The 17450-nt window shown below is 46.3% G+C and overlaps 1 protein-coding gene across 1 annotated transcript in view; it reads right to left on the bottom strand.

Moving 5' to 3' along the window:
- LOC103255041 (myosin-11) overlaps positions 1 to 17375 on the bottom strand; it is a 124205-nt gene extending 106830 nt beyond the window's left edge. The window contains exons 1-2 of the mRNA XM_021709948.1: positions 17292 to 17375; positions 4206 to 4573 (exon numbers count right to left, since the gene is read on the bottom strand). Of these exons, the coding sequence (XP_021565623.1) occupies positions 4206 to 4550 (345 nt within the window). The 5' untranslated portion in view covers positions 4551 to 4573; positions 17292 to 17375. The remainder of the gene's footprint in view (positions 1 to 4205; positions 4574 to 17291) is intronic.
- Positions 17376 to 17450: the final 75 nt, after the last annotated feature.

Here is a 17450-nt window from a genome sequence, read left to right as displayed (position 1 = left end):
CCCGTCTGGGTGACAGAGTGAGACTCCAACTCAAAAAAAAAAAAAAAAGAAAGAAAGTCTAATGAAAGCTAAGACTCTCTGCCCAGAAAAAAAATAACAAAAAAAATGCATGCATACATTTTTCCTAAAATCTCAAGTGGCATACAGACTCCCTAAGGCCCATCTGCAAGTGCTGAGCTTAGAATCCTGGGTTTTCAAACCTATGTCATAAGTTTGCATCTGGTACGGGCACATCTTGTCTTCCTCCACTTAACTGCAAAGCAACTTCAGGGCAAGAATGGGGGCCCTGACTCAGTTTCCCACAGTGAACCAGGAGAGTGAAGAAAACACACATTTTATAGTCAAACAAGACCAGAGTCTGAACCCAGGTACCCTTCTAAGTGTGTGTCCCAGAGTCTCTTCCTAGGTGTATGTTACCTCTCTGCCTCAGTCACCTGATCTGTAGGATGGGATATCAGCTTTGCTGCCACTGGTGTCATAAAGGACAGTATAGGCCAGGAAGGACTCAGAACAGGACTCAGCACAGAACAGGTCCACACCTATTATGTGTGCCATAAACAATCTGCAGTGGCTCAGGAAGGTCACTGGATGTGGCTGAGGCCAAACCTGCATCTCTAAGATCAGGAGACAAGCTTCTATAGACTCTTCTAGATCTAAGAGGACAAGATGGGTGCCGGGACCTTCTCAAAGGCCCATCACTGGAGGTGAGTCTCACAGAACAGAGGGGACAGTCCTCTCCATCACCGAGGGCACAGTCAGGCACAGACTCGGCATCATCTCACCACCCACTCACTAACAAGAGTCACACACCCATCTATTGCAGGCTGGGAAAGTAACTCACTGTGCTCCCTCAACCCCCACCCCCTCCTTCTTGATCTTCTCCGACTTGGACAATGGTTTTTATTAAGCGATAAAATTGACCAGAAAGGAATGCACTCAGAACAGGCGCATCATCACAAGGCTGAAAGGGTTTTAATCTAATCTGTCCAGAGAAGCATAGCAGAAATTTCAAGCTTTGATTCATTTTTTTCTTTAATCAGCTGTCAGAAGACATTCTGGGTCTCGGGACTTTCATAAGCCTCTTATTTTTTCTGATTACTATTTTGGGCTCAAACATCATGTCAAAGGACAGCAGGTGAAATGGACATACAGGTATGCCCTCAACCTCCCTGGATAGAAAGGACATGTCATAGGTGGGAGACCTGAGCCCCAAGGAGCCCAATTTTTCCTCCAGCTCCCTTTAGACTGGCTTCCTTAAAAAACACCCATTGAAAAAAGTTGTACCCCACATTTTTATAATTAAAGAAAAAAAAGTCCATTGTAATCCAAGTACTTTGGAAGTTTGAGGCAGGAGGATTGCTTGAGTTCAAGAGGTCAAGACCAGCCTGGACAACATAGTGAGACTCCATCTCTATTAAAAAAAAAAAAAAATAGAAATGTCCAAACTACTAACAATCCCAGGTGGATAATATTTCCATATAAGGAGTGCCACATACAAGGAGTGCCACATACAAAAGAGACTTCCCTACTTAGGGAACTAAGAATATGCTTGGTCTCAGTTTGCTTATCTGTAAAAGTGAACAGGCATACTTAATCCCATGGATGTTGTGTTGATTAAATGAGATAAAGTGTGTCACGGTACAGTACCTGGCTTAGAGGAGATATTTAACAGTCATGAGTCACTCTGTCTTTAGCTGTGGCTATTTTAAAAAGTCACTATCACCCTTTCTGAAATATCCATAAAAAGAATGGAGGCCAGGCACAGTGGCTCATGCCTGTAATCTCAACATTTTGGGAGGCTGAGACAGGAGGATCACTTGAGCCCAGGAATTCGAGACCAGCCTGAGCAACATAGTGAGACTCCTGTCTCTACAAAGGCATTTAAAGGAAAATTATGGTCAGGCTCAGGCACAGTGGCTCACACTGATAAGCTCAGCACTTCAGGAGGCCAAGGCAGAAGGATTGCTTGAGCCTAGGAGTTCGAGATCAGCTTGGGCAACATTAGCAAGACCTTGTGTTTAAAAAAAGGATCAAGAAATTTAGCCAGTCATGGTGGTACATGCCTGTAGTTCTGGTACCCGGGAGGCCAAGGCAGAAGGATAATCTGAGCCCAGGAGGTCAAGGCTTTAGTGAGTCATAATTGTGCCACTGTACTCCAGCCTGGGCAACAGAGTAAGATCCCAACTCAAAAAAGAAAAAAAAAAGGTGGGCATGGTAGCATGCCCTGTAGTCCCAGCTTCTTGGAAGGCTGAGGTGGGAGGATCCCTTGAGCCCAGGAGTTCAATGCTGCAGTGAGCTATGATCACACTACTGCACTCCAGCCTGGATGACAGAGTGACACCCTGGCTCAAAAAAAAAAGATAATGGCACATCTCCATGACAGGTTCTGCAGTCCTAAAAGGGTATCTTTGGGGCTGCCTGAGATGTGGAAATGCCCAGCATTGCCTTGTACATGGAAAAAAGAACAGCTCACTAAACTGTGCACACAGTAGGCTTTCAAATACGTAAACATGTCCCAAGTTCACAGAGAAAGAGTCGGTCACACACCTCACCTTTGGGTGAGATGGATTTTTGTTTCGAGTTCACTGTGCTTTTCTGAATTTTCCAAGGCTTCCACAGTGAACATGTCTCATTTTCCTAATTAGGAAAAACATTTACAGGACATTTTCAGAGATGACAGGGGCTATCTGTAATTATCACTTGGCAAAACATACAGGACAGGATCAAAGGGACAGAATAATGGAAATGACCGTTTCCACGAGTTCCTGTTCCATCCAAGAACTTCTGGCGCATAGTAACAAAATTGATCACAATGATAGCAAAAACCATTTGTGGCAATGCCTAATGTTCTGATTGCCTACTGTGTACCTAGAAGTGTGTTAAGAGCTTCCTTTTTTAGCATCACCCATGCTGTCATCTTCTGTCCCTTTTACAGAGAAGGAAATAAAGTTTCAGAGAAGTCAGGTCACTTGCCTAAGGGATTAGCAAGCCCTTTTGGAGAGGAGACCCAGAGGCTGGGCTGGGGGACCTCTGCCCATCAGGCTGGCATCATAGGACATCTATACCCCTCACATTCTGGGGAGCGGGTCCAACCCCACAGGGACGGTGTCCCCTCCCCCAAGTCACACTCACCCATTGTCCAGGCAGCCCAACAGAACTATCTGTGGTGATGGAATGTTCTAGATTTGTGCTCTCCAACACCCTGGCCACTAGCCACAGGTGACAGGGTCAGGGTCAGCATCAGGCCAGAGCCCCTCCCTGAGCACTGGACATGAACCAGCACAGCTGAAGAAATGAGTTTCTAAACATTTCTTCCTAATTAATTTCAATCTGAACTTAGCTACAAGTGGCTAAGAGCAGTCACTGGATGGTCTCTAGTCCACTCTGATCTGCACAGATGACCTGGCGGGTTTCCAGGTCCAACCTAGACACCCCCTATGTGGCAGGGAAGGGCCCACAAGACCTGGCCAGATCCTCATGCCTTCTGCCCACCCAGCTGCCAGGATGAACCCACATTTCCAAGGAGGTCACAAGCTGGTCTTTAACTCCCAGGGGAAGGAAGGGCAGGGAACATCATCAGCAAAACCTGTTGAGAGTTTACCATGTACCTTGGCATCACGCATTTGTGATCACATGGAATCAGCACACCTGCTGTCTGTGGGGAGGGTCATTATTTCCATTTTACAGATAGGAAAACTGAGGCTTCAATAGATGCAATCAGCTGTCCGATGTCACCAAACTAGGCAGGGCAGGAGGGAGGTGTGAATCGATGCAAGAATGATTCTGTCTCATCTCACAATCTCCCTCTAGCCTTCCAACACAAGCTCTAAGCATACTTTTTTTTTTTAGTTGGAATCTCACTCTGTCGCCCAGGTTGGAATACAGTGGCTTGCTCACATCCGCCCCAGCCTCGACCTGCCAGGCTCAGGGATCCTTCTGCCTCAGGCTTCCAGGTAGCTGGAACTGCAGGTGCATGCCATCACGCCCAGCTAATTTTTTGATTTATTGTAGAGACGAGGTCTCACCAAGTTACCCAGGTTAGTCTCGACACCTAGGCTCAGGCAATCCACTGGCCTTGGCCTCCCAAAGTGCTGGGATTACAGGTTTGAGCCACCACGCCTGGCCCAAACACACTTCTAAAGACCTCCTTTCCTTACAGGAACAGATGCCAGGAGCACACGCCTGGCTGCCCCCCTGGTACTCACATAGATGAGACCTGAGAAGTATCGCTCCCGCAGGTTGTGCAGCACGGAGGCTTCGTTGAGGCATGTCAGCTCTGCCATATCCTCCACCTTGGAGAACTTGGGCGGGTTCATCTTCTGGATGTCATCTTTGCCCACCGTGACTTTCTTGCCGTTCTCCACCAGCTCTACAACCACCTCATCCCCCTTCTCCTCCTTGATGCTGGCCGCCTCGAAGCCCTGCTTCTCCGAGGGGACCCATACCAGCTTCTTGGCAGCCCAGTCAGCCTGGGCCACCGGGCTGTTGATGAAGTTCTTGTCCACAAAGAGGAACTTCTCATCGTCACTGAGCTGGCCCTTCTGTGCCATGGTGCCTGAGGAAGGTTGGTTCCCTGAGGAAGAAGGCAACAGGGTCAGCATCAGGCCAGAACCCCTCCCTGAAACACATCAGCCTCCTGCCTTGCCATTTCTAGGAATACGGTCTCTAGCAACATCCCACGAAGTACGAGGACATTCCCTGCATGTTGGTCACGTTGTCAAAGAATGGAGACAACCCAAGGCCCTTCGTAGGATTGCATCACTGCCCAGGACAACAGAAATCAAGAAACAACTCCAATGTCCATCAACGGGAACTGGATACACAGCCATGGCATTCTCTTACAGTGAAATTCACCCTGTGGTCAAGAAGCCCAAGTGTGTCTACAGGTGCTGACGTGGGAAGATACCCAAGTCTAACCGCTCACTGCCAAATAAAAGGCAGGTCTTTGACTATTTAAACACAGAAACACCCTAAGATCCACATAGCCAAGAGAAATGAAACTACACACAAAAAACCTGAGCTTGGATGTTCACAGAGCATTATTTATAATAACCAAAAAGTGGAAACAATGCAACTGGATAAATAAGACATAGTCTGTCCCTGTGATGGAATATTATTGAACCATAAGAGGAAATGAAGTACTGATATGTACTCCAGCATGGATGGACCTTGAAGGCATCACATTGAGCCAAAGGAAAGCACGCTGCATGTTTCCACATGTGTGAAATGCCTAGCATAGGCTAACATAGAGATGGAAAGTACATTAGTGGTTGCCAGGAGTTGGGGAGAATTAGAGGGTGACCACGAAGGGATGTGGGGTTTCTTTTTAGGTTAATAAAAGTGGTCTAGACTTTATTGTAGTGATGAATGCACAACTCTGTGAATATACTAAAAGTCACTGGATTATATAATTAAATGGGTAAGTTTATGGCATATAAATTATATCTCAATAAAGCTTTAAAAAAAGAAAAAGGGGAATTGTAAAACAGATATAATAGCCTATTTTCCTTTTTTTGGAGATGGGGTCTCTTGCTATTTTGCCCAGGCTGATATGTGTGTGTGTGTGTGTGTGTGTGTATGTGTGCAGAGGGTCTCACTCTGTCACCCAGGCTAAACTGCAATGGCACGATCATGGTTCACATCATCTTGACTGCCTAGGCTCAAATGATCCTTCCACCTCAGTCTCCGGATCTCCGGAGTAGCCAGACCTACAGGTATACACCACCACACCCAACTAATGTTTTAATTTCTTTGTAGAGATAATGTCTCACTATGTTGCTGAAGCTAGTCTCAAATTCCTGGGCTCAAGCCATTTTCTCTCCAAGGCCTCCCAAAGTGCTGGGATTACAGGTGTAAGACACTGTGCCCAGCCTGGTGTTCTATTTAAAACAGTTGGAGTCTATATAGGCAAAATAACTTATCAAGTATAGTTGTGAGGGGAGTTTTATTTTCTCCTTTGTTTTTTCCCAATTTTTGAAATTGTGTTAAAATACACATAACAAAAACCATACCATATGAACTATCGCTAAGTACAGAGTGCAGCAGGGTTGAGTACATTCGCATCCTTGTGTGAGCATCCCGCCATCGATCTCCAGAACTTTCCTCCCGAAGAATGGAAACTCTGCCCCCATCAAACTCCATCCCCACTCACCCCTCCCTCCCACCCTTGCAGCCACCACTCTGCTTTCTGTCTCTATGAGTCTAACTATAAGTACTTCACGTAAGTGGAATCATATAGCATTTGACTATCGTGACCGGCTTATTTCACTTAGTTTAATATCACAAGGTTCATCCATGCTGATGACACTGGAGGCCACTGTAAGGCCAACTGTATTCCATTAAAAGCTGATGGGAACTTTGTAAGGGATGCACAGACGGACAACACCTGGACGTATGAATTAATCTTAGCATCACAAAAAGAGAGACATGATATGCCTCCCCATGGGATGCCCCAGGAAGTGCCACTACCACTGATGACATTTTCTTGCAAAAAAAAAAAGGAGATGGGGATTGGGATGTGGATGAAGTCTCCAGATGTAGCACTTGTTTACAGGAAATGCAGGGTGTAGGGGACATATTAAATAGCACAGTAAAACCCAAAAAGTTGCATGATGGCTCATGCCTATAATCTCAACACTTTAAGAGGCCGAGGCAGGAGGATTGCTTGAGCCCAGAAGTTCAAGATCAGCCTAGGTAATATACTAAGACCGTGTCTCTAAAAAAAATAAAATAGTTAGCTAGGCATGGTGATGCACACCTGTAGTCCCAGCTACTTGGGAGGCTGAGGTGGGAGGGTCGCCAGAACCCAGGAGGCTGAGGCTGCGGTGAACCATGATCATGCTATTACACTCCAGCCTGGGTAGCAGAGTGAGACCCTGACTCAAATAAATAAATAAATATATGAATGAATGAATGAATGAATGAATGAATGAATGAACGAACGAACCAGTTCTTTAAGACACCAGGCACAGAGCCTGGTGCATAATAAACACCCAAAATGGGACCCGGATTAAGTGACTCACAACTCCACAGCACAAAGAGGACAAATCTCACAAACACACTATTGAGCACAAGCAGGTAGACACAAAAAGCACATGCTCTAGGATTCTATTTAAATGACATCCAAAACCAGGCAGCACAAAGTACCCTGGGGATGCAGTGACTGCAGGACAGACCTGAGGGGCTGTGGGGGCCGCTGTCCTGCTGCTTGGCCTGAGTACCAGCCGCATAGCTGTGTCGCTTTGTGAAAGCCCACGAAGATGCCCACCCACGGTGTGCAGAATGTTCTGGATGTAAAGTAGTACACTTTATTTTTCTGCCCTTTAGGTTTTTTTTTTTTAAGATTTAGGGTCTCACTCTGTCTCCCAGGCTAAAGTGCAGTGGCATGATCATGGCTTACTGCAGCCTCAACTCCTAGGCTCAGGCGATCCTCCCACCTCAGTCTCTAGAGTAGCTGGGATTATAGGCATGCGCCACCATACCCAGTCCTCCTGCCTTTACCTTTAATTGTGGTAAAATACAGCTCACACAGAACCTACCATCTTCACCATTGCGGTGTACAGCTCAGCAGTACTAACTATATTGACGTAATTGTGCACTAATGAAGAGAGTGGTTTATAGCAGCTGAGTCTACCAAAGAGGACCTGGAAAATGTTTCGTTAGCTCCAAGAAGCGTGACTAGTAAGTAGCTCTTTCTAATTGCCATGTTGATGCATTGCCTTAAAAGTCAGGGAAAAAAAAGAAACCTAGCAAAAATCACAACGGAAAAATAAAAGGACACATAAATTCCCACTGACAGGGACCCTGTCTAACCCAGGACTAGAAAATACAACAAGATCAAGCACAAAGATTCAGCCTCTGTCCAATAAAAGAGATGGCAGAGAAGCCGGCTTCCCTGGGCCTCTGACAGTTATGATGTGAGAAATCTGCTTTGGTCAGGAGAAAGCAGGGTGGGGGATGCTAGGATAGTGCTTTCCAGAACAGGCTGCCTGGACCTCATCCTCTGAAATAGCTGGGCTGGGGTGGGAAGAAGGGGTGAGAAGTCCTTCAAACACAGTGCTGCTGTCACATCCACCTAGAAGGTGCTATGTTTCCCCTCCCCCTCACTGATGGCCAGGACAGCCAAGTCCCCGGCAGAGACTGAAGTCTGAAGGGGACCTCACCCCTATGAACCTGAGGTTCCTGAATCATCCAGCCTCAGGTCTGCCCTTGAGAAAATTCAGTGAGCCTAGTAAATTCTTAATTCCAAGACTAGCAGTAATAGTTGCTAAATCTTACTGGGTACCAGCTATGATCACATCTAATTCCCTCAAAAACCCTAGACTCCTTTACAAATGAGGAAACTGAGGCACAGAGCGGTTAAGTAACCTGCCCATCACTGTATGCCTTGCTATGGTGGAATCTGAAAAAAGATGTTCAGAGACCTTTTATGCTTTGACGACCTTCTTTGCAGAGAACTTGAGGACAGAAGGAAATACAGGCATGCCCAGAACATATCCTGAATCAGTCTCGTCAACTTGAGTCTCCGGATGACTCGGTTTTATTGTTGTAGGGACCTGTTTCCATGTGTACTCAGCCTGAAGTGTATCAGGTCTGGGTTGAGCACAGTGACTCACACCTGTAATCCCAGCACTTTGAGAGGCCGAGGCAGGAGGGTTGCTTGCAGCCAGGAGTTCAAAACTAGCCTGGGCAACATAGAGACCCTATCTCAAAAAAAAGTAAAAAAATATATGCATAAAATTTTTTGTTGTTGTTGAAGTTGGCATCTCACTTCATCATCACCCAGGTTGGAGTGCACTGTCATGCTCACGGCCACCCCAGTGTCGACCTGCTAGGCTCTGGTGATCCTTCCTCCTCAGGCTTCCAAGTAGCTGGAACTACAAGCGTGCACTACCAAGCCTGGCTCATCTTTGATTTATTATAGAGATGAGGTCTCGCCAAGTGCTTTGGGCTGGTCTTGAAGCCTAGGCTCAGGCAATCCACTGGGCTCAGCCTCCCAAAATGCTGGGATTATAGGCTGAGCCACTGAGCCCAGCCTACAAAAAAATTTTTAAGGCTTTAGGTGAGACACAGGGAAGAGTGACAAGCATCTTGTAAAAGTAGCTGGGCTGAGAGGCACAGTCCCAGCACTACAATCCTCACGTGTCAAATGGACACAGACCACGGTCAGTGACTCCCCATGAGTCCCCTGCCTTGGAGCAGGTTCCCAAACTCAGCACCATCGACTTTTGATCTGGGTCATTCTGTGCTGTGGGGTGTGCTGTGCACTGTCGTCCTCTTAGCAGTCTCCTGGGCCCCACCCACAAGGCACCAACAGCCCCCACACCATCATAACGGTAAAAAATGTCGCCAGACATTACTAGAAGTCCCCTGGGGGGCAAAACTGACCCCAGTGAGAACTACAGCTTTGGAGTCAAAATGAGGCCTCTCTCAGGAAAGATGGTTAAAGCTGAGGGCGGCCGTCACTGTGTCAACTCCAGTCTGAAATGCTGACTGCAAAAGCTTAGAACACCGACAGGTAGAGTGGGAACACAGCAGACCAGAGGCAGACCATCCAGCAGCCGGCCTCAAGGAGACTCCCTCCCACCTTGTTCCATTTCCTCAATCCCCTCCTCCTCCACCATCCCCCATGTCTAGGGTCCTGCGTCAGCCCGGGCTAACAGGGCATCTTTGGGATGACCACACAGAACTATTGGACACGATACTCAATTCAGCGGTCAAGGTCTGCTCTTGAATTTTTTTTTTTTAGAGACAAAGTTTCATCCTGTCACCCAGACTAGAATGCAGTGGTATGATCATAGCTCATTGTGACCTTGAACTGCTGGGACCCCAGCGATCCTTGCAACTCAGCCTCCTGAGACCTGGGACCACAGGTGCGCCACCTTGCCTGACTAATCATTTTGTAGAGATAGGTTTCGCTATCTCACCCAGGGTGGTCTCAAGATCCTGGCCTCAAAGTGATCCTCCCACCTCGGCCTCACACAGCTCTGGGATGACGGATGTAAGCCACCATGCCCAGCCCCTTGAATATTTTGATGAAAGCAAGGGGCTCTCTGGCTTCAGCAATGTCTGACATGTCTGAGTACGTCAGCCCTGACTGACTCACTGCTTCATTCTTTGAGCACACACATACTGTTAGTCTCTGGAAGACCTGAGGACCTTGACTTACAAGTCCCAACTGAACTTGCTGGGTGACTCCCGGCAAATCGCTCTCCTTCTCTGAGCCTTGCACTTTTCATATGGAATAAACAGAGGCAAGCTGGCCTAGCTCTGCCATCTCATGGTAGCTGTGATTCCTGGTCAAAGGGTTGAAATCAGAACAACTGAGAACGTTCAGCTTCTTTCTTTTATTTTACCATCAGTTATATTTTGTGCTGGGATACAGATTTTGTATACTTTGTGTTGGGATTTCCTCACCTAAAGCCTAACCTGACACTTTTAAAACATTATATATACACATATACACATATATATGTGTACGTGTGTGTGTGTGCGTATTTTTTAAACTTTGTTTAGAGACAGGATCTTACTATGTTGTCCAAGATGGTCTTGAACTCCTGGCCTCAAGTGATCCTCCCACCTCGGCCTCCCAAAGTGCTGGAATGACAGTACTGCAGAACCCAAAGAGTCCAGGATTTGCACGGCCTGGCCCACAGCCTCCCTCAGGATCTTACGGCCAAGAGAGCAACTCAAGATTCTAGACCAGAGACACAAGCCCCGGTGCTGCAGGGGATGGGTGAGCAGTGCAATGACCCAGACCAGGGGGTAGATCGTGACTCATCATTTAAATGCCACACAGACAAAACAAATGTTCTCTCTGTGAGGCACTTGGTCCAGGGCAGGGAGGGGTGGAGTATGCAGCAGGGGGAGGGACTGGACACCCTGATGCCACCAGTTCTCCAGACCCCAAACTGTCCCAGCAGGCCACTGGACTCTTAACCCATTGTGAATAATGGCCACTGCATTAATCGGGCCTCTTGTATTCATCAGATATCAGGTCAGCTGGTTTCCTGCACTCACTACCTCTCTATGTCTCCTATGCATTCTGTGAGGTGGGCAGTATTTACATTCCCATTTTCCTGCTAAGACTACCCAGGTCCTGAAAGGTCAATTAAAGGACCTCACTTGGAAAAGCTGGAGTCAGGATTCTTTTATTTTATTTTGTAGAAACAGGATCTAGCTTTGTTGCCCAGGCGGGTCTTGAACTCCTGGTCTTAAGTGATCCTCTTGCCGTGGCCTTCCAAAGTGCTGGGATTACAGGTGTGAGCTACTGTACCCAGCTGGAGCCAGGATTTGAACCAAGATCTCTGACACCCAATTTCCTCTTAGCAGAAAATGGCTTTCTTGCCCCTGGTCCAGCCCCCCATGCCATGGCCACACCATCCACACCCTGAACCTCCCAAGGGCACGGGTCCAAGGGAGCCCTATCTCACCTTAACAGGCAAAAGTGAACAGTGGACTGGTCACTCTGTTGAGACCTTAGAAAGTTTACCTAATCACTTGAACACCAATTGTTTTTTAAATAATTCCAGAAAGTTCTTTTTATTTTTCTTGAGTCAGGGTCTCACTCTGCTGCACAGCTGGAATGCAGTGGCATGATCACAGCTTATCTCAGCTTCCAATTCCTGGGCTCAAGCAATCCTCCTGCCTCAACCTCCCAAGTAGCTGGAACTACAGGTGTACACCACCATGCCTGGATAATTTTTATTTTTTGTAGAAATGGGTTCTCGCTATGTTGCCCAAACTGGTCTCAACCTCCTGGGCTCAAGCAGTCCTCCTGCCTCTGCCTCCCAAAGTTCTGGGATTACAGGTGTGAGCCACCACACTCGACCAGAAGTTCTTTTTATTAGTAAAACTAAATTATTTTTTTCCTCTCAACCAAGAGGATGAGGACCAGAGACACAAACCTGAATGCTGCCAGGAGGCAGGTGAACAGTACAGTGACTCAGGCCAGAAGGTGGATCACAGCTCGTATTTTAAATGCCACGCAAGTAGAACAAAAGTTCTCAGAGCCTGATGTGCAACAAGTAAGAGTTATAGTAGAGGCCAGGCGTAGTAGTTCACACCTACAATCTCAGCATTTTGGGAGGTGGAGGCAAGAGAATTGCCTGAGTTCAGGGGTTCAACGCCAGCCTGAGCAACTTGAAGAGACCTTGTCTCTACAATAAATGAAAAAATTAGCCGGGCGTGGTGGTACACGCCTGTAGTTCCACCTACTTGGAAGGCTGAGGTGGAAGGATTGCCTGAGCCCGGCAGGTCAATGCTGCGGTGGCTGTGAGCATGCCATTGCACTCCAGCCTGGGTGACAGAGTGAGACTCTTGACTCAAAAAAAAAAAAAAAGAGTTACAGTAACCCCTACAGAGGATGCTTCTGGAAGACAGCAAGAACTGGTCGTTTCTGGCCCTAAAAGACTCCTGTGTTTTGTATTCTACAACCTTGGTGTAGCATGGGTTAAAATACAGGTACAGTCTCTTAGGAGACGCCAAAAGTTGAAATCTGCAGTGTCTTTGGTGGGCCCTTGGCAATGACATTCCCTCCACCCTCGATATGCTTGCACTTTAACTAGCAGTCACATGACTGGGAATTTACCACAAGATCAACTTGAGCAATCAGATGGAAAGTCCAAGCCTGCAAGTTCTATGGCAACTGTGAGGGTGTTGTGTCTCCCAAGCTCCTGAGGTCCTGACACAGGTCCGAGACGTCTGACCTTCCCTTTTGGGAACCACGGGCAGCCTCTGCCTCTGCTCTCTGATCACATGCAGGTTTCCTTCAAATGGTTCCCTGCTCTCTCCAGTTCAGTCTTTCCTCCATTGTGAGGTCATGGTTAAATGCTTAAAGGTTGGGGGTTGAGGTAGGAGACCCAGAGAGCAAAAGAGTCACCCTGTCACAGGTGAGTCCTTAAAGGATGGCATTCAGACACTAAACACATCACAAAAGGGCTAACGCAACTGGAGACTGCAACATTCCCAACCCAAGTAAGGAAGCGTGATCGTATCAGAGCAGAAGATTCTAACTACCACTTTCAGCCCAAATAGGAACAGGTTTATGAAAAGAGATCACAAGAAAGAAAAATTAAGGACAAGTTTCTCCTTTATGGAAAGACCACACAGTAGGCTGTTGGGAGCCAACATCTATAGCTACATGGCTGAGGCCTGTAAAGGCCCATCTGGAAGATCGCCTCTGACATAGGATATCAGTTATACCTATGATATTGGCGTGTGGTTGGTGACCAGTGTGCATACATGGCAGTAAAACTTACAAGTGAATCTCAGTACACTTGATGGAAGGTGCATGGCGGAATTGTTTCTGTCTTTCTAAGTTTAGCTTCTTTCTAGATATTTTTTTACTTCTATTTCCTGGTAGACTGGGTAGTCCTTGTTCCCGAAAGCTGTTTCCCCTAGGGCTAAGATTAGAAACTAAATTACCATGATAGTTCTGTCCCCTGCCCCTAGCCAGGTAGAACGTTTTCTTTTGTTTCGTTAATTACCGAAACTCTGTCTGCTTCAGCCCATGGCCGCCATCTTGGAAGCCCGGCATTTCCTTGTTCAAGAGTGTGACAGCTACTATTTGATTTTTAGAGTAGACTTGTTGGGATAAAATATATACATATACACTCATAGCTGCGTAAATCTATGCTTGCTGTTTTGATTCCTTTTGCTACATTATTCAAGTGTAATAGTTACTATATGATTTATAAAAGAATTAACGATAAGGTATTAGCTTAATAGGATATAGCATAGTATTAAAGTCCAATAACTAGATCATATGAAAATTAAAGTTTAGACATATGAAACATGAATTATAGTAAAGTTTTGTAGTTTAAGAATAAGTTTTAACTGAGTTATAAGGCATTATGTTAAATTGTAATAGGTTAATAGTATAGTGTTAAGTTGATAATATTAATTGTAAAAATATGGGAATCAGTGAACTGGATGAACTAGAGTTAACTCAGGAAAAGTTTTTTGTATTAATCAGGGTATAGAGCAAAGAGTATAATATGAATGATTCGTTGAACATTATGGAAAACACTTTGAACGATTTGTATTTAAAATTGTGCACCTGTGACCTTGATGTAAGCACGGCAGGCATCATGGAATTTGAATTGTTTGCTTGGAAATTGCAGATCTCGTGGTGGTCTTGTGATGCATAGTTTGTAAAGCACGAAACTTGTACGCCCCCAGTGAGTGATTATCACATTGCTGGAGGGTATAGAAAATGGTATATAAGTTGGAAAAGGTTTGAATAAAATCGGCTTCAGTCTTGGCCAGACTGTTCCCAGAAGAGCTGCCTCCGAGTAGTTTTCTTCTCTCCGTTCTGATTCACCGGTGCGGTCCTAACCCTTCCCTGGTCAGTGCAGGTCACCGACAGTAGGCTTCCTGGAGCTGCCCAATACTGGCTGTGTTACACTAAGTTCCTTAACATCTCTGGTTGTGTTTGCTATAAATAGCCATTTACTGAAGCTTACCGGGGACCAGGCCCTGACTAAACCCTTCACACACATTATCTCATCCAATCCTCCCAAAAGGCTAATCCCTTAGGCTCTGAAGTTAGAAAGATCTTGGTTTACAGAACCGGATTCCTTATTGGCTACTTGAGCTGCCTTGAACAAGTTGTTCTGACTCCATATTTGTAAAAATAGAGCCAGCAAAAATAGCATCTACTCCAAGCGTGGTTGTGCAGACCTAAGATGCTGCTGCCCACAGAGGATTTAGCATATTGCCTTGCAAAAGCACTCAACAAACATTAGTTATTCCCATTAGCCCCATTTTACAGATAGGAAAGGTGAGGTTTGGGGAGGCAAACATAGATGATTTCTAAATTCACTTATGACCTTCTGTGATTCTAATGGATTTAAAATAGGACTTGGTTACCTGCATAATCAACATTCGTATACCTAACCCTGAATTATAGCCCACATCTTTAAAATAAAAGAATAAAACAAAATAAATAAACAAAATAGGACTTGGTATAGCTACTTGGGAGACTGAGGTAGAAGGATCATCTGAGCCCAGAAGGTTGAGGCTGCAGTAAGCTGTGAGTGAACCACTGAACTTCAGCCTGGGCGACAGAGTGAGACCTCCAACTAAAAAAATTAATAAAAAAGTTAAATTGGACTTGGCTTTCTAGAAAATTCTAGGGTATAACCGATTCTAGAATCCCATGATTATGCCTCAAGCATAAAACCCACCTGTTTGGATTCAATGAACTGTGGAAAGAAGGAGCCAACCCCCCCCCCAAAAAAAGTAAAATCCCCAAATAGGATGGAGACAGGAATAATCCTTTTTCCTCTCAAATTTCTTCTCTTCAGGGCTCCTTCATTGTTACCGAAGGGGAAGGATAAAGCAAAGAAGTCCCCAGAGCCATGGGCAACAAGGCTCAGAACAAGGCTGGGTAACTGATGAGGGCCCAGGATGGTCTCGTGGAAAATGCTTCCATAAATGGGCATGTTTGCCTTGATCTCAGCCCTCCCACAGAAAAGTAATGATAACAAATTCATAACAAATACCTTGTACGGAATAACACGTCTATTTCGGATATGATAATAAAAAGCCATGGTGTTTACAAGGCGAGCCCAGAGACTTCTCAAAAAAGGCCCAGCTTGTCCATGTTCTGAACTCTTGCGATGGAAGCCCCCCTAAGGTCACTGGTTTCAACTAGATCACCACCCCACCAGGGGACAAACAGTGCCTTTTATTTTAAATTTGCAGAAGGTCAGTTTATGTTTTCTTCAAAGAGATGATAAATATTTACTTTTCTGGAAGCATTTGGTCCCACCAGAAGCCTGACTCCAACAAGTTTTTGTCCATGGTAAGGAAAAAAGATGGGGGGGCCAAGGGTACAAACTTGGCCTCAGACAGACCCAGGAGTGAGTTCCACCATTTCCTAGACTGGGCAAGTTCCTTAACCTCTCTGAAGCGTCAGCTGCCTTATAAACTAAATAGGCATCGTGATGCCTCCCCATGAGACTGTTGAAATGAACAAAATTAGACAAATTAAGTTAAATGCCGCTACAGTGCCTAGAACATAAGCGTACCATCAACAGTGGCTACCTCGACTGGAAACTCAACAAAATCCCATACCTCATTTTACACTCTGCCATCGGACTTTCGGTTCTGCATCGAGTTTCCTCTACTGAAACAATTCTAAAACAGCATCCTCAAGTAAACCAAAGAACCAAGAAGCCTGCACCAGAGAAACGGAACCATGCAAAGTAGTTACTAAGTGTCTTCTTTACCAAACCCTGGTCTGTTTGCAATTTCACACCTTAATTCTTCCTACTCAAAGCTCCCTGCCTTGGGTTCCTAAGTATTGTCTCTTGCATCTTGACAAGCAAGGCTTTGGATGGTACCCTTCCTTGGGTGACAGAATCTCACCACCGCCCCCCTCTCTGGGTCTCTGTGCTGGGAGAAAACTTACAACCAACAGCCAGTGGCCACACTTTCTCTCATTTTGCCCACTGAGTTTGGTATGCAAGAGGCATCTGTACTGGCAGCTCTGCAGGTAACCCCAGGGGAATCTTTCCTAGGGCACTTGTAGGTCATAAGTACAAATGACTTATGACCTGGCATCCACCTGGGCGTCTGGGGCCCTTGGGTTAACCTGGATGAGATTGTCTCTTCATTTGGAGGGGGTGGGGTCTGAAAGGGAATAGCTGTCATCAACTAACCGGGTTCTGACCAGCTGTATCTCCCTGGGTCATCCTCTCTACATCCCCTGGACTGATGGAAAACTCTCCCCTGCCAGCTGAGCGTATGCCCATGTGTTTTTAATGGACTTCACACATTAACAACACAACACAGCAATGTGTCAAAATCACTGGGAGCCTCACTTTGCCTGCCCGGGTGATAGCAAATGACTTTTCAGTGATGTTCAGCTGCATTTTGGATGTCTAGAATAAAAGTGAGAAGCCAGATTGTCAACGACAGACCAGTGGGATTTCTAAGAAAGCGTGTCTCCTTGATCAAAAATCATCCAGGACTCCCGATTTTTTTTTAAAGACAGCTTTTCTGGGGATTCTGGCAGAACTAGAGCTGGGCCCAGGCATTGATATCTCAACAAGCACCCCCCAAAGTGGTGGTTCTCACTGGCAACCCTGAGAAATGCTGGTTTGGGAGAAATATAGGATACTCTGGGATGCAACGAAAAATCACCAACCCCAGCCCCTCTCGCCACAGGCCTTAAGAGGATGACATCAGGGACCCCTAAGCGCACCCCAGCCCCTGTGGAATACCTTCTAGGACCCTCAAGTCCCCCCACCCAGTCTGGCTCCAGGAGGACCACCATTACTTACAGATCTCCAGCTGGGGGACTCGTGGAGAAGACACTGGATGGGGCGCTCGGACCTGGCACACCTCCCAGGCCGGGGCGTCCAACTCTCCCTGGGCACCTCGGACGGGCGTCCCTCTTTATAGACCCGGAGCTGCCCGCGGGTGGGAAACGGGCGGCAGCG

The sequence above is a fragment of the Carlito syrichta genome, unplaced genomic scaffold (genome assembly GCF_000164805.1).
Source record: "Carlito syrichta isolate Samal-C Ts95f unplaced genomic scaffold, Tarsius_syrichta-2.0.1 Scaffold287775, whole genome shotgun sequence".
In the NCBI taxonomy this organism is placed as follows: Eukaryota; Metazoa; Chordata; class Mammalia; order Primates; family Tarsiidae; genus Carlito; species Carlito syrichta.
The sequence above is the reverse complement of the archived record's forward strand: the minus strand, read 5'-3'. Positions and strand labels throughout refer to the sequence as shown.